The sequence below is a fragment of the Stegostoma tigrinum genome, chromosome 3 (assembly GCF_030684315.1).
Source record: "Stegostoma tigrinum isolate sSteTig4 chromosome 3, sSteTig4.hap1, whole genome shotgun sequence".
NCBI classification, from domain to species: Eukaryota; Metazoa; Chordata; class Chondrichthyes; order Orectolobiformes; family Stegostomatidae; genus Stegostoma; species Stegostoma tigrinum.
In genome coordinates this window covers 106716280-106738154 of record NC_081356.1, presented here as the reverse complement: position 1 = coordinate 106738154, position 21875 = coordinate 106716280, and the positions used below count along the sequence as shown (strand labels likewise).

Sequence of the window (21875 nt, the reverse complement as noted above, 5' to 3'; positions counted from 1 at the left end):
ACTGTGCCATCATGCCCCCCCAATGTCACTGCACTGGTACGTAGTGGCCCAGGACTAACTGTAGGATTATGGACTTGAATCCAACCACAAGTTTGAATTAAGCACTAATCTTGGTGCCGACCATGAATCATACTCAGTTGGTTCACTCCTGTTGTTTAGAGAAGAAACTCTACTGCTTTTGCCTGGTCTGGCCTATATGTGATTCCAGACCTGCAGCAATCTGGTTAACTCCTAACTGTCCTTTGAAATGACTTAGAGGAAGGAAGGCAACTGTTTGGACAACTTGGCATTGACCCAAGGACTGGAAACGATAATGGTAAACCCAACCCTGTCGACCCTACAAAACCCTCCTTACCAAGGCTTGTACCAAAATTGGGAGAACTGGCCGCAGACTACTTGCACAACAGCCTGACGTTGTCTTTGAGGTATGATTGTTCGCATGATTATGTCCCAAATACTACCATTACCATCCCTGGATTTGTCCTGTTCCACCAACAGGACAGGTCCGGTAGGGGTGACAGTGGTATCCATTTGAGAGAGAACCACGTTGGCTGAGGGCTGATATCTGTAATACTGGGGACTTGAGACGTCAGCCAAGATGGATTATCCACTTGGCACTATGATGATGATTGTTGAGAGTTCTTCAGCCTTATCTTGTGTATTCATGTGCCACACTGATGTGCCTGTCATTGAGGATGAGGATATGTGTGGAGCATCCTCTTCTAGTGAGTTGTTTATTTGTCCAGAACCATTCAAGACTTGACATGCCAGGACTGTAGAGCTTAGATCTGATCCATTGGTTGTGGAATTGCTTAACTCTGTCTGTCTCTTGCTGCTCGTGCTGTTGGGACATTGATAATTCTGTTTGTGTCCTCACTGGGTTGACATCTCATTTTTAGGCATGTCTAGTGCAGCTATTGGCATGCCCTCCTGCACTCTTGTTTGGGCCAGAGTTGGTCCCATCTTGATAGATACGTTATCATGGGGTATATGCCAGGCAATGACATTGCAAGATTGTGTTGGTGTACCATTCTGCCACTGTTGATGTCCAGCAGCACCTCATGAATGCTCACTCCTGAGTAGCTTGTGAGCTGCCCTACGGATTGGTGTGGAGCAGTCCTAAAAGATATTGTGACTAGATTGAGTCTGCAGCAAGTGGTGAGGGAGAAACATACTTGACCTTATCCTCACGAGTCTGCCTTTTGCAGATGTATCTGATCTTGACCATTTCGATAACAGTGACCACCAAGGGGACCAGATCCTAGCTTCACATTTGAGGTTGTCCTCCACCATGCTGTGTGGCATCACCACTGTGCTAAATGGGGCCGGCTTTGAACAGATCTAGTAACTTGAGTACTCTTGACAAGTGTTGGAAGGTGTCATCAATAGTGCTACCAAGCAGAACCTGCTCAGCATTAACCTCCTCACTACTGCCCAGTTTGGGCTCTACTAGGACCGCTCAGTTGAATTGGAGAGGTGAGTTGATGGTGACTGCCTTTGACATCAAGTTCAAATTTGACCAAGCGTAGCATCACAGAGCTCTAGCAAAGCTGGGGTCAGTGGGGTGGGGGAGAAACTGTGCTGGTTGGAGTCATATCTGGCATAAAGATAGGTGTTTGTGGTTGTTTCAGGAGTCATCTCAGCTCCACGCACCTCTGCAGAGTTCCTCTGTGAAGAGTCCTATGTACAGCTATCTTCAACTGCTTCATTGATTTCTGTCCATTGTAAGGTCAGAACAGGCAATGTTCAGGACCATTCGGTTAGACAATGTTCAGGACCATTCATGACCTCGTTACTGAAGCAGTCCATCTCTAAGTGCAGCAAGAACTGGACAGTTTCCAGGTTTTGGCTAAAAAGTGGCAAATAACATTCTTGCCACACAAATACCAGGCAATGACCATCTCTAATAAATTCCAATTTAGCTACCAGCCCTTGACATTCAATCACCTTACCACCACTGAATCCTATCAATGCCCTGGGGTTACGATTGACCAGAAACCAGTACCTCCAAGAATACACTGAACTTGCCTGGATATTTGTATCCAGGCAAGACTTGAGGTTCATTGTCATTCAGGCCAGTGCACATTTGATTGTTGCTCCATCTACCACCAAGGCATAGTGACAGCAATGTATACCATCTACAAAATGCACTGCAGGAAATCAAGATTCCTTTGGCAACACTTCCTAAACCAATGAACTTATCTGTTTTGAAGGACAAGATTAGCAGATCAGTGGGTACCCCTACCAAGCCCACTCCAAGCCCCACAGCATCCTGATTTAGAAGTATACCACCATTTCTTTACTGTTACTGGGTCATAATCCTGACCCTCCTACCCTGATTGCACTGTGGATGTACCAAGTCCAAAGGTTTATAGCTGTTCAAGATGAAGCAGCTTAAGGATGCGCAAGAATTTTTGGCCGAGCCAGCAATGCCCACATACCATGAATGAATTTTTTTAAAAAAGTCAGCTGTGCTTTTATCAGTTGCTGGGGCCCATGCCCTTGATTTCCTCCTAGATATCTCCACATTCTGTTTTCTTTGTTTTCAGCAGTTAAGACCTACTTCTTCAGCCAGTATTGGTTGAGAGAAAGTGTATTTGCTAAGGCTCCAATTAAGCACATATGGCTTTTTTTCCCCCTTCTTCAGTGTGTTAAAAGAAATTGTATAAATGTGAGTTCGTTGATTATGGCTAGAAATTGTCTTTTAAATGTGAAACATTCAAAAATGCCTTCCTATTTCCTCTGCTTTCAGCACAGTATAGTGATAGATCACGACCTTTCCTCCTGAGAAACCATTTAGTTGTTTTTGAGTTCAATGTGTGCTCGCCATTTATGGAGAGTTATTATAAAATCATTGAATATCCGAACTTTTCCAAATTTGATTTTTAATTAAACTCATTGTATAATTAGACTGATTCAAATGTGAATTTTAATTTTTCAGTCATGTAAGGATGACTACTTTTGTGAGATGTTATTTGTTTGTAATTGGAATTTTTTGTTTTTGTTTTTGGCAAAACGTAATGGTATGTTATTTTAATGTACATTATAAGTAACTGATTATTTCACATTTGTGAACTCACTGGAGGATTGAGAAGGTGAGGTAGCTTTATTACTGTGCTGCTCTTGCTGGTAGTAACCTCCCATATTAAAATCATGCAGTAGTGTTTTCAACTTTGCTGCAGAGTGTCTTTGTTGCTAAAGCACATCACGACTGCGTACACTGTTCAGTAAACATATTAGGCATAGATCAGAAAAGGTTATTGGATCAAGCAAACTCATCCTTTACAAAGGTCTTGCATTAATATTTCTGGATTTCACTTTTACTTTGAGAAATAAATTTATTCATGGAAAATTGAGTAATAATAGAACCTATCTGGTTTTCACTGTTACTACCATTAAATTTGTATAGTTTTGGCAGTTTACAAGTCATTGTATTCTATGGCATTTTCAGTTATCCTCTGTCCATAATCCTAATTCAAAGATTTTAATTGTTCATCTTCAAGTTAACCTGCATAGTATTACTGTTTTAGGTGAACATCTGTTTTGAAATTATAGAATGGTTACAGCAAGGGGTTAGCCAGTTGGCCTGTCATGTCCATACTGGCTTACGAGCAGAGATAATGGGAACTGCAGATGCTGGAGATTCCAAGATAATAAAATGTGAGGCTGGATGAGCACAGCAGGCCAAGCAGCATCTCAGGAGCACAAAAGCTGACGTTTCGGGCCTAGACCCTTCATCAGAGAGGGGGATGGGGGGAGGGAACTGGAATAAATAGGGAGAGAGGGGGAGGCGGACCGAAGATGGAGAGTAAAGAAGATAGGTGGAGAGAGTGTAGGTGGGGAGGTAGGGAGGGGATAGGTCAGTCCAGGGAAGACGGACAGGTCAAGGAGGTGGGATGAGGTTAGTAGGTAGCTGGGGGTGCGGCTTGGGGTGGGAGGAAGAACCGGTTAGGGAGGCAGAGACAGGTTGGACTGGTTTTGGGATGCAGTGGGGGGAGGGGATGAACTGGGCTGGTTTAGGGATGCAGTGGGGGAAGGGGAGATTTTGAAACTGGTGAAGTCCACATTGATACCATATGGCTGCAGGGTTCCCAGGCGGAATATGAGTTGCTGTTCTTGCAACCTTCGGGTGGCATCGTTGTGGCAGTGCAGGAGGCCCATGATGGACATGTCATCAAGAGAATGGGAGGGGGAGTGGAAATGGTTTGAGACTGGGAGATGCAGTTGTTTGTTGCGAACTGAGCGGAGGTGTTCTGCAAAGCGTTTGTTGCGAACTGAGCGGAGGTGTTCTGCAAAGCTTACGAGCATTTTGGCTGGTTCTGTTCCCTTGTCCTTTCTCAGTAGCCCTGCAAGACTTTCTCTACGGTTAATTATCCTCTGAAAGCCTAGACTGAATACATCTCCATCACACTTTGGGCAGTGCATACCAGATACTAAGCACTTACTGTGTAAAATCAAATTGACTTTAGTTTTTTGTCAGTCACTATAAGCCTTTGGTTCTTAGCGCTTCTACCAGCAAGAATAATTTCCCCTTTTCTACTCTTGAAATTCCAGATCTTGAGTTCTGTCAAATGTCATATTCAGTTTCTCTTCTCCAAGGGGAACAGCTCCACATTTTCCACTCTATCCATTTAATGCATGCCCCTCTTTCCTGGGACCACCCCTTCTCTAAAGTCCTCACATCCATTATAAACTTTCAAAACTGCACACAGTGCTCAGCTGAGACCAAGCCAGGGTTTTTACAAAGCTGTACCATGCTTGCTAATTACTCTTAGTCCCTGTTTATAAAACCCAGGACTTCGGATTAACCTCTATCTCAAGCAGCCATACCATTTTCAGTGATATATGCATCTATATTCTGTGGCCTCTATTTATTTATATATTGTCTTTGTTTAGATGTATAAACTCTTTATATTCAGTATTATTGGGGAAGATAATTTGCGTTTTATCATGTTTGCTTATTACATTCACATCATTTAGTTTGATGCTGAAAATGCAAATTGAATGATTTGTTTGCACCAACAGTATGTATTCTTATTTGGATTGCGATCATCTTCAGATTTGTCAAACATCTTCTGTAGTTAGAGACTATTCACCAAATTTCAAAAAAAACCCTCAAAGTTGTTATCCTCAGACAGAATCTTCCAAACCCACGACCACTTGCATCTCGAAGGACAAGGGCAGCTGATGCATGGGAATTCGACCACCTGCAAGCTCCCCTTCAAGCCACTCACCATTCTGACTTGGAAATATGCCCCTTAGCGTTTCACAAATGTAAAGGGTCCCATACCCCAAACCAGCAAAACTAGTGTAATGTACAAACTACCATTCAAGGACTGTGAGAAACACTATATAGGCCAAACAGGAAGAAAACCGACAATACAGATACATGAGCACCAACTAGACACTAAGACACATGACCAATTCTCACTTGTCTCACTACACATGAACAAAAAGGGATGCAGATTGGGACTGGAACAACACATCCATAATTGCACAAGGCAAACTGATACACCGGGGAATCCCTGGAGGCCTGGTAGTCTAATCAAAACTCCATCAAGAAACACATTGAATTTAATCCAGTGTACAAGCCACTGAGAAACAACTAGAAGAAACAGAACACCTCAACAAACTGAGGCATATAAACAGCAAGTGGGATAGAACACGAACACTTCACCGGAGGCGCACTGACGATGTTACCTAGCAGGGTGACAAAATGTTTGCAGCCAAACCCACCAGCTTGGCGAGCAAGTCTGCAACCTCATCCAGAACCTGAGCTACAAATCTTCTCTATCTTCTTATAGTTAACAACTCCAAACCTGGCAACAACCAGGTCAGAGCCTCCACCTCCTTCCTATAGTGTAGCGACCTGAACTGCACACAGTACTCCAAATGTGGCCTAACTAATTTTTTATGCTCTGTCTTATAATCTGTTAAATTAATCTTCTGTATCAAGGTGGGGAAAAACATGCCACTTTTTAACAAATGAGATTTATGTTCAAAATTTTTGGATTTTTAATAAATGAGACACTGGTTGTTTAGAATTTTAAAAGTATGCCATTAGCTGTTTTGTATGTTTGTTCACCCATTCAATCAACAATGACCATGTAAAGCCAGGACCAGAGCCCATGCTGATTCTGAAGACCAACTTCCGAAGGGCTCTAGAATCCTGTTTGCGTTTAAAAAAAGTTAATGTTGGTGTACGTTAGTCGTAATCGAATTTGTTTTGTACTTTCTGTGCAATCACGCCTGTTGATTTCTGTGGCCTTTTTTCTACTCATAGCACGGACCATTTCACTTGACTAATCTAGGTACTAGGAGCAGTCAGAATATGGGATCTGGGATGAAGATAGCTGCTGATTCCGACCTCTTTGGAAGAGGAAGAGAAAGGTAAGTAGGTTCCTTTTATCATTTACAAGTTGTTTTTCATTTTAGACTGTTAACTTATAGGAGCTAATTATTTCTGGTCATGATGTTCAGGGGCAGGGCTTAACGAAGCAAGTTTAACACCATCTAGAGACTTTCAGAGCTATTTTTGATGGGTGGATCAAAGCTTCTCACCTCTTTTAAGATCAGGCTCATTTATAGTCATGAGAGTGTCATATTTTGTGAATATTTCTAGCCTCTTGCCTTTTTGTCACATAAATATTTGAACCTGTATGGACAAACAGTACAATGTGAAATTTCCCTGAACTCTTGTTGCTCACTGGCTTCATGGGATCTCTGTAGATATGAGGCAATCCATGCAACACAATGTATTGCAGATAGTATGTAAACTAAAATCTTAAGATTAACCAAGCAATAAGGTAAGGCATTTAAAATGTTTAAACCAGTGCTGTCACCAAGGACGTTCAGCTGTAATCAAGAATTGCCTGTTTTGTAGTTGTACAGTAGAAAAAGATTTTAAAATTATCTCACATCTCCTGTCATCATCACCATCAGGCATTAGAATCAGCCAAGGGTTAAACCTGTGCTGGATTTGTAAATGGCTCAACGTTACAAGTCCTCAGCCTGGTCTGCACTTTTGATGGAATACCACTACCGAGGACATCCAGACCTAACCTTTATGCTTTATGCTAATTGAAAATGGTTGAACACCTGGTGAACAAAGTGAGCTTGAAAGTATAATTGCATAACTTGAATTCCAGTGACGAGTTGGAGTACAGTATTCTTAATTTAGAAGACATTCTTGTCTATCAGCAGAATTGACAGTTTCTAGCTATGCTGAATTGAGAAGTTCTAGCGCTGTTTTATTTTTCTGTATCATAGTATCTCATGAATCACTAATATTATAGCGTGTCTGGGGAGGAGGGCGAACAGCCGGTGCTTGGTCCATGTTGGTACAAATCACATAGGTAGAAAGAAGGATGTGGTCCTACAGCCAGAATTTGGGGAGCTAGGTGGGAATTTAACCAGCAAAATCGCAAAAATATTTTTCCATAGATTACATGCAGTAAGTTGTATAAACATGAGTTCAAAGCTGATGACTGTTTGGCTGGATGTAATAGGAAGGGGCTTTGGATTCTTGGGACGTTTATTGTTTAGGTGAATTGTGGAACTGTTATTGCAAAACGTTTGGGTTGGGAGAGGGTTTAAGCTAATCTAGTCAAGAAAGGAGTAGCATCAGAGAGGAATAGTAAATCGCACAGAATGCTGCAAGATGGTTAGTACAGGAAAATTTAAGAGGTGTAATCAGAGTAAGGGCAAAATAAGACCATAAGACACAAGAGTGGAAGTAAGGCCATTCGGCCCATCGAGTCCACTCCGCCATTTAAATCATGGCTGATGGGCATTTCAGCTCCACTTTTTTGCACTCTACCCATAGCTCTTGATTCCTTGTAAAATCAAGAATTTTCGATCTCTGCCTTGAAAGCATTTAACGTCCCGGCCTCCACTGCACTGCGTGGCAATGAATTCCACAGGCCCACCACTCTGGCTGAAGAAATAACTCCTCATTTCCATTTTAAATTTACCCCCTCTAATTCTAAGGCTGTGCCCATGGGTCCTAGTCTCCCCGCCTAATGGAAACAACTTCCCAGCGTCCACCCTTTCTAAGTCATACGTTATTTTGCAAGTTTCTATTAGGTCTCCCCTCACCCTTCTAAACTCTAATGAAATACAATCCCAGGATCTTTAGCCATTCATCGTACGTTAAACCTACCATTCCAGGGATCATCCGTGTGGATTTGTAATTGTAATTAAGTTTATGAGCGTTACTGTACATGTATGTAACTGCATAGAGTGTGGTAATTAAGATTGATGCTAATTGGCATCTAAAAATATGGTTTGTGCCTTTAAGAGAGACCTCGCTTAAAGATGAGCAAGACTGAAGTGTTAAATATTCCTGATGGAAGACGTTCAGGAAAATTTAAAAGCAGGAAATGAAAGCTTTACAGTGCTGGAAAAAGCGAAAGCCCCAAAGGGGCCAAAGATAAAATCTATTTGACTAGAGCTAAAATAAATGAAAACAGTGCAGTTGCATTGCGTTATATGTAGGCCATCGACTAGTGGCAAGGCTGTAGAAGGGCAAATTAACAAGGAACTTCCCAAGAGGTGGAAAAACTATAGCGTAGTTATAATGTTGATTTTCATTACTACTATTCCAGTGTGTAATCAGTGTATTTTCAGTCCCAAAAGAAAGGTGCTGGTACACGTAGGTTTGGAAATAAGGTGGACCAGGTGGCTCATATTTAAATAGTAACACCCCAAGGTTAAAACTGACTATGAAAAAGAACAAAGAACAGTTCAGAGTAAGAATAATTAACTTCACTGGGACAAGAGTGGTCTGGGCTGAATCATTTGTGAAAGATTCATAGGAAAATCAGTAGGTTGACAACAGTCTGCCTTCAAAGGGATGGTATTTCAAACACAGTTGAGACATACTGTTCAAAAGCAATGTGTAGGACAAACAAAGCTAGAACCCATTGAATGACAAAAGAAATTGAATTAAAGCAAGGAAGAAAAAGTTTGCTTATGACACATGTCAAGTAGAACGGACAGTTGAGAACCAGGTTGAATATAGAGGGTTTGAAGGAGAGGTGAATAAACATTATAAAAAAAAGTTAGGTGAGAGTATGAAAACAGCAGTGATAAGGTGTAGAGCCAATTAGGGACCAAAAAGGAATTTATTCAGAGGCAGAAAGCATTACAAAGATTGCAGAAAAGATTCATGGAAATGTTCTGGGGTGAGGAACTTCACTTATGAAGTAGACTGTAGAAGATGGGGTGGTATTTCATGGAGAAATGGAGATTTGCTGGAGGTATGTAAAATAATGAGGGGCCTGGATGGAGTAGATGGTAGGAAACTGAAACAATAAAGTATGAAAGGGCACAGATTGAAAGTAATTAGCAAAAGTAGTAAAAGTGACATGAGGGACAATATTTTCAGTCAGCAAGTGGTTATGTTCTAGAAAGCACTGCTTGAAATTATCGTGGAGGTGGCAGATTCAGTTGATGTATTCATAGGTGACAAGCAAGATTTTACACAGATAAGGGGATGTGGGACAGTGGTAAGGATGATGGTCTAAAGGATGGATTTAGACAAATTAAGTGCGTGGGCAAAATTTTTAAGTATAAAGTATAATGTAGGAGAATGTGAGGTTATGCACTTTGACAGGAAGATTGGAAGAGCTGAATATTATTCAATAGATCACACCTAGAATAGACCTCTTAACCAAGGAAAGATGTACACGTCAAAACTCTTTCTAATTCATACTGTTATGTCTTAGCTTCCCAACTGAATTATAACAGGAATAATTTGTTTTAATTATGCTTTGAAAGTATCAAGCAGCTAATGCCTACCTTCTAAATGTCTTGTTTTATGACTTCACTTTTTCAGAAATTGATTCATTTGGTATGCACGTAATCGCATAAATATTCTCAGCTTCAAGACTGTTGTGGCTTGCTAAACAACACTAGAAATGTCAGTGTCCTTAAATAACTTCAGTAGAATATGCAGCTGTAACTTTTTATTTGTTCCATTTCTACTTGACTATATTTCTGTCTTTATCAGATGAAATAGTTTAGGAACCTCCTGCAGATCCATTGAAGCAGGATGCCACATATATGAAAAATAATGTACTTACCCAAGTTCAGTACAAATGTGTTCACATGCTATTTTTTGTAAAGATCTTCCTTCAGAATGTGAGACATTATGGAAGTGTACAACTTTTTAGTTTTTCATGAGTTATGCAATACCAATGAAGTACAGTATTTAATGGGTCTACAGTAATCCTGCTCTAACAGGAAGAAAACTTGTAACAATTAGCACCATGCATTATTGTAATCAAGTATTAGAAGAGTCTTATTGGTTCTTATTTTGTACCTTTCAGGCAGCTGATGCCCTTGCTGTCCACCCATGGAGATCATTCTGAAATACCAAAGACCTCAATGCAAATGTTACATACCTTAAACATGCAAGGTGAGGACCTTCCACACTTCAAGAAAATTCATCCATTAAATCATGATAACACTTTAATAATCTGTGTTCTACTCTTTACAGGATTATGCAAGATTAGTCTTTCAAGTATGTGAATAACCTTTTCCTTACTAATTTTCTCATCTTGTCCCTATTCATATGAAAGGAATAGTGTGGGCTGAAGTACAGGCAATTGGGTATACACGTTACTTCTCCATCTTAAACTTAGATTGTAATTGTTGAATGGTTAATTCATCATTGAAGCCTGACTGTATCGTCAAGGCATCCAGATGCATTTAAATTTGAAAGTTGCTACTGCATGATAATAAGTGGGAAGCATACTGGACTCTTCTGTCTTCACAAACCCTTCGTCTTTCTTTGTCCTTCATCCAGTGATGCTGAGGCCACCTCTACATCGTTGCCTTAGTTGAGATCAGCAACCTTACCTGGAACTTGCTGAGTTATGAATGTGTGATATTAAATTTAAAATTTGCATGATTAGAAATATACTCCTTACGGTAAGTTAAACTTGCGATTCAGGCAGTATGTAAACATTCAATGCATGATGTGCCCTTTCCTACACAGATAACTGGCAAAATACAAAACTGAGATAACAAGGTGTAGAGCTGGATGAACACAGCAGGAAATGCAAAACTCTTGGTTTTCCTACGGTATATTCCTGTGTATGCAATAGATTGTTTAAACAAAGGGTAAAGGGTGCTTCAGCGGTATGATGTCAGAAATGATCTTGTTCATGCATTTCTCCTTGGAATAATGTTTCTCCTTCTATCTGGAACTGTTCCAGTATGGTTTCTGCTTATATAGGAGTTGGAGTAACTAACAGGCTCCATTGACTAATCTTCAGATAGCCAACTGCCTTTGGGTTAACTACTAGCCGTGAAACCATTGCTGAATATGCCAACTCAGTATTTGGAACCAATTCTACATATCTTTGAGTGCGCCCTATTGTTGGGGTACCTTCAATATGTCAAATAGGCATAAAATGACATATACCCATATGTGAGATTGCATGTGGTAGATTACAAAAGAACACAAATATGGTAGGCTGTCCTGCCTCTCCTATCCGGCCCTGACTGAGTTGGCTCAACTGTATAATAAGTTAATGGCTGATCTTCAACTACTTTTCTCGCCCAATCTCGATAATCCTTGATTTCTTTCAAAGATTCAGAACGCTCTGAGTGAAGAAGTTGCTCCTCATTTCAGCCCAAAATGGCCAAACCTTTTTATTTAGACTGAATTTTAGACTTGAGATAGAGGAAACGGTCTTTCACCATCTATCCTATCAAAATTTTATTTGTTTCACTGAGAAGTTTTCCTTTGACAAGTACTTGGGTTTTCATTAGCAAAGGAAATTTAGCAAAGGTATAACTGGTTTATTTGAGTTTTAACCAGTAGTTTTAATGTTTCTCATTTCTACTCGTGATGATGTAAATAGTTAAAGGGAAAGCAAGTGCATCACAATTTTGACCACAAGAAAACATTGATGTATTGTCAGGTGAAGGAGCAACTCTCAGTATGTTAGATCAAACTACTAGCTGCACTTCTCAATTAAATTTTAAGGGAAGCTCTCATCCAAATGTGAAATTTCAGTAAGCTGAAAATTGTTTGATGTTCAAATTGATAGATGAGATAAATTGAGTATCACTGATACATAGGAACGTAAGAGCTGTTGTTCAGCCCCTTGAGCCTGTTCTATATTCAGTTAGATCATGGCTAAGCTGTGCCCTAATTCCACATTCCTGTTTTTAGCCCATATCCCTTCAATAAATTTTTTGATCACAAAATGTATAATGTTAGATTTTAAATTAGCAGCTGATCTGTCATTCACTGCTGTTTGTGGAAGAGTTCCACAAACATCCACTACCCTTTGTTTGTAGAAGTGCTTCTGATTATCTCTCCTGAATGATCTGGCCATAATTTTCAGACTATACTGCCTGGTTCTAGAATTTCCAGTGATGCACTAATGTTTGAATATAAGTAACTTTAAAACAAATGTTTGTTTTACAACCACAATGCTTCTCCAGAAAGTAGTAGATTTAAGGTACAGGAAAAAAACGTAAAGTACATCGACTTTTGAAATGCAGTACAAATGACGTTAGTTTTAAATCCATTATTCCAAGCAAGATGATAAGGTAGCTTAAACTGTACGCAGATCAATTTTGCTAATTCTAATCTGGAAAAACCTCAGCTCAAAGTTGGACACCTTAAGTTTTAGATCTGATGGAAATGATGATTAAGTTCAAAATCTAGTTTTATTAACAAGTTCGGTTGCTCTAGCTTGAAAGCATTTGACCTATTTTCACTTAGTACTTTGGACACTGTTCCACAGAGGTAGTAGGCCAGGCAACTGTCAGATCCTTTTGAGAGAAAAAGTGAGGCTATGCCGAAATTGTTAATCTTTTATTCATTGTCCATTTGTACTAGTATAACACCTGGGTAACATATTACAGAATGTGGCAGATAAGTGAGAAAAATAAATATTCTCTGCAGTATTGTGAATGGCATTTGTGAAACTTCTACTGGTCAATTTGAAAGGCATTGTTTAATACAGCTATTAATGAGCTAAGCGTGCTGTAAAGGTTTAAATTGTGCTGCAGTTTGAGCATAGTTAATATGTAGCAATTAATCTGAATTTAATTTTTCCTTGTGTCTTGTGTTCTCTTACATGTTTCTGATGGGACTTCACCTGCTGCTGTCAACTTGACATGGTTTTATGACATCTTGTGTATTGTACTACAAATGATTTATTTTAATGTATTGTCTGTAAACATTTTAAACATTAACAATATGTTCTCTTTCCCACAAACTAAATTCTTTCTCTTATATTGAATAATTCGTGGCTTTCTGGGTATGTATGGTGTTTGGGGATTCTTATTTTAAAATGTAGGTCATATCTCTTCTCCAAGCCATAAGCGACACAAGACTAGTGATAGCCTAGGTGCCCTGGCCCAGTATGGGGAGGACTCTTCAGATGAGGAAGACGACCGGCATAAGCGAGGTGGGAGATACCAACCTTCAGGAAATGCACCACGCAATATGTATCATCCTTATTTTCAGCATTCAATCCACCAAAATCATCATCCTCATCATCACCACCAGCAGCAGCAACATGGTTTACCCAGGTCTCAGAATTCCATGCCCTTCTGGATGGCACCTAATTAATATTGCAAACATATATGTATTTTTGTCAATGTGCTCTTCACTATGTGCAGCTAAACCACTATTGTACAAATCAGCCTGTGTGCGCTAGGTGCAGTACTATTACCCAATTTGCGATGACTTCTGGAATTAACTTGAATGGACTATCATAATTGAGTGGCTCACAGCATAACATTGGAAGATAGACTTTAATGTAAGTTGCAGGAACTAGAAGATCCATCATTATATTGGCATTTTTTACAGAGATCCAGCTGCAGTATTGTGAAGAGTGAAGTCAAATTCCAGAATTAAGGACATATTGAAAACTCCAGCTTTTCCCTGCTGGTACTTTGCAGAAGCATGATTGTGCACCAGTCTTATGTTGTAATTGGCAAGGATTTAGTGTATTAAATACAGCCTGTAAAATAAAAGTATGCGAAAGAAGAGGTGTATACTATGTTGAAGTGTTGAAAACTAAACTTGAAATTTATTTTACAGACGTTGCAACTGTGAAGGCAGCATGGAGAATTTTAATCTGTTTTGTTACTAATACAGGGCTGTGGTGACAATTTCTAGATCAATAACTGTTTGCCATTGTAGGGCCTAATAAAAGAAACGACAGACCTCATTCATTTGGACAACATATTTTATCAAGATAAAATTAATGGTTAAGCTGGAGAAGGAGGTGTTAGTCAAACTTGCAGGAGCAGCTTTATAACAGGTTGTACCTGCTTGTGGAAGGTGTGAGGGAAGCAATAACTATTTTAATACTCCCTTGCTGAAATGATTATTCTGACATGCACAACAATGCATTAAAACACAGGAGCCTTTGGAATGGACAAATAACTGAATTGACAAGTTATTGCTGACTAATCAAAAATAAAATTGAGTACTTCTGGACAACTTTGTCAATTTGTATTCATACTGAATAAAAGAAAATTAGGTGATGTGGCCTCTGATACAGCTGTTACTGCTGTGGGAACCTGCCTGGTTTCAAAAGGGGAGGTGACGGCCTAGTGATATTATTGCTGGACTTAAGCCAAAGACCCAAACCAGGGTTTGAATGTCTCCAAAGACAGATGGTGGAATTAAGAGTCTGACAATGACCATGAATCTGTTGTCTGTCTGAAAAGCTCATCTGTTTGTTAATGTCCTTTAGGGAAGGTATTGGCCATCTTACCTGGTCTGGCCTACAGACCCACAGCTGTGGCTGACTTTTAACTGCCCTCTGGGCAATTAGGGAGGGCAACAAATGCTGCCTAGCCAGTGACACCCTGATCCCATGAATGAATAAAGAAGAAAAAAATGTAATTTCTCGGGGCAAGTGATGTGCTTCTCTGATGAAGGGTCTAGGCCTGAAATGTCAGCTTTTTTGCTCCTGAGCCTGCTGTGTTCATCCAGCCTCACATTTTATTATCTTGGATTCTCCAGCATCTGCAGTTCCCATTATCACTGCTCAATGCATAAACCTGGTTTCGCATATGTGCAAAGAAGAAGCTGTGACACCACCCTGAAAGCTTGACAATCCTAACCTAGTTGTCAGCATAATTCTTTGCACGTTATCTGCTGTCATACTGCAGTATCACATCTAATGTTAAAACACTTTCTCAAGTGTGGGCTGGATGCATTATAGCTTATAGTGGGCAAGGTACATCTCATAACTCTAGGAAGTGAGAATTTGAGGTGTAATTTTTATATTGCTACTAATTTCAATCTGGTTCTGTGAGCATAAAATTGGATTATCCAGCAACTGTAAAGGAATTACACTGACAACCAATTATAGATTGTTATGATGGACATGCAAATATACTGAAAACTACACAATTCTTTGCATCTTCAAACTCAACATAATAGATGATTGGTTTGCTTCATTCTATGGGGTACTGTCCTGACTAATAAGTCAACATGGTTGTCAATTATGCATTAATGGCATTCTCCATGGCCTCCACACGTAATACAAATGCTGACATTTCTCTCAAATTTGTATTCTTGAGAAATTGTCCAGAGCAGTGCAAAATGAAAAGCACACACGTCTTTTTCCTCAGCAAATATTCTGAATAGAATGTCTGATTCAAGAGGTATATTTTTTTAAAAAGTAAACTGCTGTATTTGGAGATTCTTAGGTGCTATTCCAAAACAGAACCAGAATTAATACAATTTTAGTTGCCTCAAACTAAATATGCACATTTGCTTTTATTTTACAATATAAAAACTTGCAACATTATTTATAAAATTCAGCTTGTGACAGTGTCTTCAGTTTGCTCCCTTACTGCACCTTTAACCCACAATGTTTTCAGTGTTGCTTTCTGATTTGTGGTTTGTTGAAAAGTTTCAGAAAATCTGTCTCTAGCTTTGGCCCAATTCTTCTGTTTATTAGAGCTGGACAGCTGTACGTCTTCAATAGAAAGTGGTTCAGTGGCTCCTAAACCAGCTTGTGACTGATGAAGTTGAACTTGAATCTGAAATTAGAGACAAACAACAGAAATACAGCATTGGGATTAAACAAGAAATTGGCATGATTACAATGCACTATTAGATGACTGTCTTGCATTTTTTAACAGAGACATTAACGTGTTTTGAAATGTTTGTTTAAAAATAAAAGTGGTTCTTCACAGATATTACATGCTGATTGTGTACCACAGTCCTGAAATGGTTCGGATCATCTGTTAGGCCAAATATTTTGGAACTTCTGTTTTAATCATCAAGTCATCACCATGGATGTTGGAGTACAGCACTACCAAACTCAGTTCAGTCATCATTCAACGTGCCATTCTGAGCACAGTTCAATCAGTAGAGGTTAGTAGAGAGAGAATAGGGATTGTTTCATTTTGTTATCTACCATTCCATCTCATCAGGTGGCAAAACTTCTAAGTACCCCATAGGCACAGATCTTCCAATAGTACAAACATGAAATTTTCCTAGTCTGGCTGTTATGCCAAAACATAAATTTTCCTAATGAACCATTAGAGAAAGCTCACAGACTTTCTTGGTTTTGGCAAATGCACTGTTGTACTCTGCCAGTGTGTTTAAGCAGATGTTATGTATTTGGGGAGACAATGGCTTTATTGTATTGTCACTAGAAAATTAATCCAGCAACTCAGCTAATGTACTGAGGACCTGGACTTGAATCCCACTGTGGCATGTAGTGGAATTGAGAATCTACAGGTGACCATGGAACCATTGCCAGTTGTCAGAAAACTCCATCTGGTTTGTTGTCCTTCAGGGAAGGAAATCTGCTATCTTCACCTGGTCTGGATATGTGATTTCATACCCATAGCAATGTGAAACAACCAAGCATGTCACTCAGTTCAAGGGCAGCTAGGGACAGGACAATAAGTGCTGGTTAGCCAGCCAACAATAACCATGACCCATGACTAACAAAATGTTAATATAATTTATACTACGAGTAGGATTACCACCATGAGACAAGTTGACTTTAAAGCAGATTAGAATCCCATTCTGCGGAAAGAGGCCAATGGGCTCATCAAGTCCGCAGTGACGTTCCAACCAATCCTATAATCCCACATTTACCATGGCTAGCCCACCTAGCCTGCACATGCCAGGAAAGCACTGGCAATTTTAGCATGGGCAAACTACTTAATCTGTACATTTTTGGACTGTGGAAGGAAACCTATGCAGACATGGGGAGAATGCGTAAACTTCATACAGTCACCCAAGGCTGGAATCAAACCCAGGTCCATGGTGCTGTGAAGCAGCAGTGCTAACCACTAAGACACATCATGTTGCTCACTGAGTCTAGCAATTTAAAAAAAATCCAATTGAGTTCTCAATACTAAAGAATAAATGTAAATTACAGATGGCTCATTTCTAGTAAGTAATAATTTGTTTAAATATGTGGTTTAATGTCTGTTCATTTCCTACCCAATTTCTTTGATCCAAAAATTTCTAGCAGTTTTCTGTGTAGTAGGACAAAAACAACTTACCGGCTCTTTAATGCCGCAACTCTCTTTGCCAAGTCCTTCACCTTTCTTCCAGCCCATCTTTTCCAACATCTTTCTCCCTTTATTGTTGTCACAGATTTCCCTAAAATCAATAAAGCTTATTATGCTCGTGCACCAATTACTACTTCGATGATTTCCATCACAGCCTTACACCAGTAGCCTGTGTCACTCAGACTAATGTGAATGTCAAGGTATCAAAAGTTGTAAGATGCAGGTGGAGTATATCCTGAACAATCACACGTGTAAGACCTTTTCTCTTTAGCTGCTTTTGTGATTCCATTTTGAGAGCAATAATCAAAATCTATTTCCATTCTCTGGTTTGTGGCCCTAATGCCAATGGAAAACAGAATGATTCCAGGTACCACAGATCTTAGTATCCCCAGAGTGTGGAAACAGGCCCAACAAGTCCACGCCGAACCTCAGAGCATCGCACCCAGACCTGTCCCCCACCCACCTAATCTATACATCCCTGAACACTATTGGCAATTTAGCATGACCAATCCACCCAGCGTGCACATCTTTGGACTGTGGGAGGAACCCACACAGACACAGAGAGAGAACATGCAAACTCCACACAGACAGTCGCCCAAGGGTTGAATCAAACCTGGGTTCCTGGCGCTGTGAGGCAGCAGTACTAACCACTGAGCCACCGTGCCACCCCAGGGATGATAGACTTCAGTTGTGTGGACTGGACAAAAATTAAATAAAAATAAAGGATATCTGATACATGTATCTGAAATCATTAAGGTTATCCACAAAGTAGATAGAAACATTCAGTTGATGGAAGGTTTGAAAACAAGAGGAAACACCAACTTAAGGTGACTGACAATAGAACCTATAGCAGACTAACAAAAATGACTGAACCTGCTGAGTGGTCAGGATCTGACAATGTACTGTTTGAGAATGTGGTAAGGCAGATTCAATTCTGGCTTTTAAAGGGAATTGGATAAGCGTCTCATAGGTAAGAAAGAGCAGGAGATTGGGTCCAGCTTGTAGACAGCATAAACGTTCTGGGATAAACAGTCTATGAAATCCAAATAAAGTTTCTTTCCGATCAACAACTTATTTTACAACACAGAGTGCTTGAAAAACAGCTCAAATATTTATTGCAGTGAGTACCACAGCATTCTTGTTTTCCGGGTCATCAGTGCTGCTAAATGCAAACAAACTAAAAATGCAATCAAGAACAATGTCTCGTAAAAGGTCAAGTGACCAGACAGGATCTTCCTGAAAGGATAACACCCTTAGTGATTTTACTCTCCCTAGGGGAAAACAGCAATATTCTATTGGAAACTTGATTGGAAAGGTAAAAGATCATTCTTGGTAAGCAATTTATATTCTCCACTGGAACTGAACAAGGGTACATTTGGTAAATTCTGAAACTACCACCAAAATGCAGACTGGATTCACAAACCCATGTTCATTTACATACTTACACATTGACTGAAGCAGGAGCATCATCTCTTTTATAGATACCATCACTTCCAACAAACTGTCTACGATTGGCAGCTCGATCCTTGTACATCGAGTTCTTTAATGTTTCACTTCCTTCATATGCACTATTCTAATGTTAAAATGGCAACAAGTTTAAATTATCATTTCAGAAAGAGTATCACATTCTTTGCTCCACATAATACTCTATAAACACCAAGTATATTTTACCTAAGAACTTGGAAACAAAGTTGGCAACTCACCTTATTGAGCCTGCTCCACTACTTAATACAATCTCATCATGGTCTCAGTTCCACTTTCCTGCCTGTTCTCCATAACCCTTCAACCTATTACTAATTTTAACATCTATCTCTTCCTTTAAATTTACTTAATATCCCAGCATCCATCATACTCAGGGGTAGTGAATTTCACAGATTCACAAACCTTGGACAGAAACAATTTTACCTCATCTATTTTAAATCTGCTACCCCTTATCCTAAAAACTATGACCTCTCGTTTTAGATTGCTCAACGTGAGGAAACATCATCTCTACACATACTTCGTCAATCCCCATTAGCATCTTGTATACGTCAATAAAATATCCACTCATTTTTCTAAACTCCAAAGATTATAGGCCTAAACTACTCAGTCTCTTAAAATAAACCCCTCATCTCTGGGATTAATCTAATGAACTTCCTTGGAACCATCTCCAATGCAACTACATTGCGCTTCATGGGACAGAAATTGTCTGCAGTACTACAGATGCAGTCTCACTAATGCTTCGTACAGTTGCAGTAACATAGGATCATACAGCATATAAGTAGACCCACCACATCTATGCTGACAAACACTAATCCCACTTACCTACACTTGGTCCATAGCCTACTATGGCCCAGCATTTCAAGTACTCATCCAGGTACTACCATGTTGTGAGAGAACCTCCTCCACCAACTTCTCAGGCAGTGTATTCCATTTATATAACAGTCTCTGGGTGAATTTCTCTTTTTTCCTCAAATCTCCCTAAACCACTGTAACTGGGAAGAAACTCTTATGATGTACTCAGTCTACGCTTCTCATAACTTTGTATACCTCAGATTCAGATTCCCCCTCAACCTCCTCTGCTCCGAGGAAAACATATCCAGCTTCTCCAGTCCCTCCACAAAAACAGACTTTATTCAAGGCAACATTCTAGCGAATTTCCTCTGCATCCTCTCTAGTGTAATCACATTGTCCCGATAGTGCAGCAACCAGAATTGCACACAATATTTCACTATGGCCTAACCAAAGTTTTATAAAGTCGTAACAAGATTTCCATGCTCCTATATTCTATGTCCTGGTTAATCCCAGATGCCTTCCTCACCACACACTCTGTGCTGACACTTTCAGGGATGTATGGACTTATAAACCAAATCCCTTTGTTCCTCAGTACTCCCTAGTAACATTGCAGGTGATGAGGGAAAGAGACACAACGTTCATGTCATCTGCAAAACTTACTAATTAACGACCTGAATGCGACTGTGGAAGGTTTACTGTATATTAAAAGCAAAAGGTTCTAGCACTGATGCCCATGGCACACCTGTAGTCACAGGCTTCCAATTACAAAAACAACCCTTCATTATCACTTTGCCTCCTATTTTTAAGCCAATTTTGGATCTAGTTTGACAATGTGCCTTGGATCTCACAGGCGCTTCATTATCAATATACTTAGCTACCTTTTCAAAAAACTCAAATTAGTCAGGATCTCTCTAACAAATCTGTGCTGACTATCTCTGATCAACACCTGTCTTTCCAATTATGATTAATCCTGTCCTTCAGAATTTTCATAATAATTTCCCTACAGACCAGTTAGTCCGATGTCAGTGGTAATTACCTTTTCTATTCCTTCCACCCTTCTTGACCAAAGGAACCACACTGGCTATCCTCCAGTTATCTGGCATCTGCGACCAGCAAAGTATTAAACATATCCGCCAGGACCCCAGCAATCTTCTCCCCTGCTTCCCACAGCAGCCTGGGCTACATCTCAGTCATCCTGGGAATTTACGCACGTGTATGCCTACTTAAACTTCTAATACATCCTCCTTATTAATCTTCACATGTCCTAGAGCCTCACCACCACAACTGATAACCCCAGATACAATATCTTTCTGTTGTGAATACAAATAAGAAGAAGTCCTCAGCCATGTTCACTGGCTCCATGCACAGATTGCCCCTTTGATCTCTAATAAGTCTCACCATTTCCCTGGTAATCCTTACTTTTGATATACTTATAAAAAAGCCTTGGGGTCTTCCTTGATCCCAACTGTTAAAGATATTTCATGGCCCCTCTTTGCTCTCCTAATTTCCCTTTTAAGCAGCCTCCTACATTCGATACTGTCGAAGGGGCTCCCCTGTTTTTAATGCACTGTACCTGACAAATGCTTCCTTCTTTTTAATTTATCAAGCTATCAACATCTCTTGAAATCCAGGCTTCCCTGGACTTGCTGCCCTTCCCTTTAACTATTACAGAAACATGCTGACCCTGAATTCTAAACATACCACTTTTAAAAGACTCCCATGTTCCAAATGTAGACTTGCATTTAGACATGGAAATTATTCATTTAGAAATGTGGACTTACATGTAGACCAGGAGCTGCTCCCGGTCTTTTTGCCAGATTGACCGTAGCACCAAGGAGGAAGCATACTGTATGGGAGAGTGTTGTTTACTGCCACTGAGCCGCCTGTCAGTTCCCCTTACGACCGAGTACCCTATCACTAAAGCTCTCCCAGTCTTTTTCCTCCCCAACTGTGCAGAGACAACCATGGTGCCACAAACTTTGCTGTTGTTGCTTTCCTGAAGAGGTCATCCCCAACAACAGTATCCAATTTTCAGCCTGTGTAGCTCTTACTTGTGCTAAGACCAACTCACT

At 39.9% G+C, this 21875-nt stretch overlaps 2 protein-coding genes and 1 non-coding gene across 6 annotated transcripts in view; 2 read left to right on the top strand and 1 right to left on the bottom strand.

Moving 5' to 3' along the window:
• The window catches only part of LOC125450701 (KH homology domain-containing protein 4-like), a 71082-nt gene extending 57062 nt beyond the window's left edge, over positions 1-14020 (top strand). For both annotated transcript variants that reach the window (XM_059644813.1, XM_059644812.1), the window contains 3 exons: positions 6284-6390; positions 10332-10420; positions 13326-14020. In XM_059644813.1, coding sequence (XP_059500796.1) covers positions 6284-6390; positions 10332-10420; positions 13326-13600 — 471 coding nt within the window. In that variant the 3' untranslated portion in view covers positions 13601-14020. The remainder of the gene's footprint in view (positions 1-6283; positions 6391-10331; positions 10421-13325) is intronic.
• On the top strand, positions 3081-3209 carry LOC125451374 (small nucleolar RNA SNORA47). Its single transcript, XR_007247287.1, has one exon. It is a non-coding gene; the product is annotated as a small nucleolar RNA SNORA47 (small nucleolar RNA).
• The window catches only part of aggf1 (angiogenic factor with G patch and FHA domains 1), a 56182-nt gene continuing 46837 nt past the window's right edge, over positions 12531-21875 (bottom strand). For 2 of the 3 annotated variants that reach the window (XM_048528029.2, XM_048528030.2), the window contains 3 exons: positions 18975-19102; positions 17521-17620; positions 12536-16035 (listed from right to left, as the gene is read on the bottom strand). In XM_048528029.2, the coding sequence (XP_048383986.1) occupies positions 15811-16035; positions 17521-17620; positions 18975-19102 (453 nt within the window). In that variant the 3' untranslated portion in view covers positions 12536-15810. Of the gene's footprint in view, positions 16036-17520; positions 17621-18974; positions 19103-21875 lie in introns of all 3 variants that reach the window. The other variant, XM_059644811.1, reaches the window with a different exon arrangement.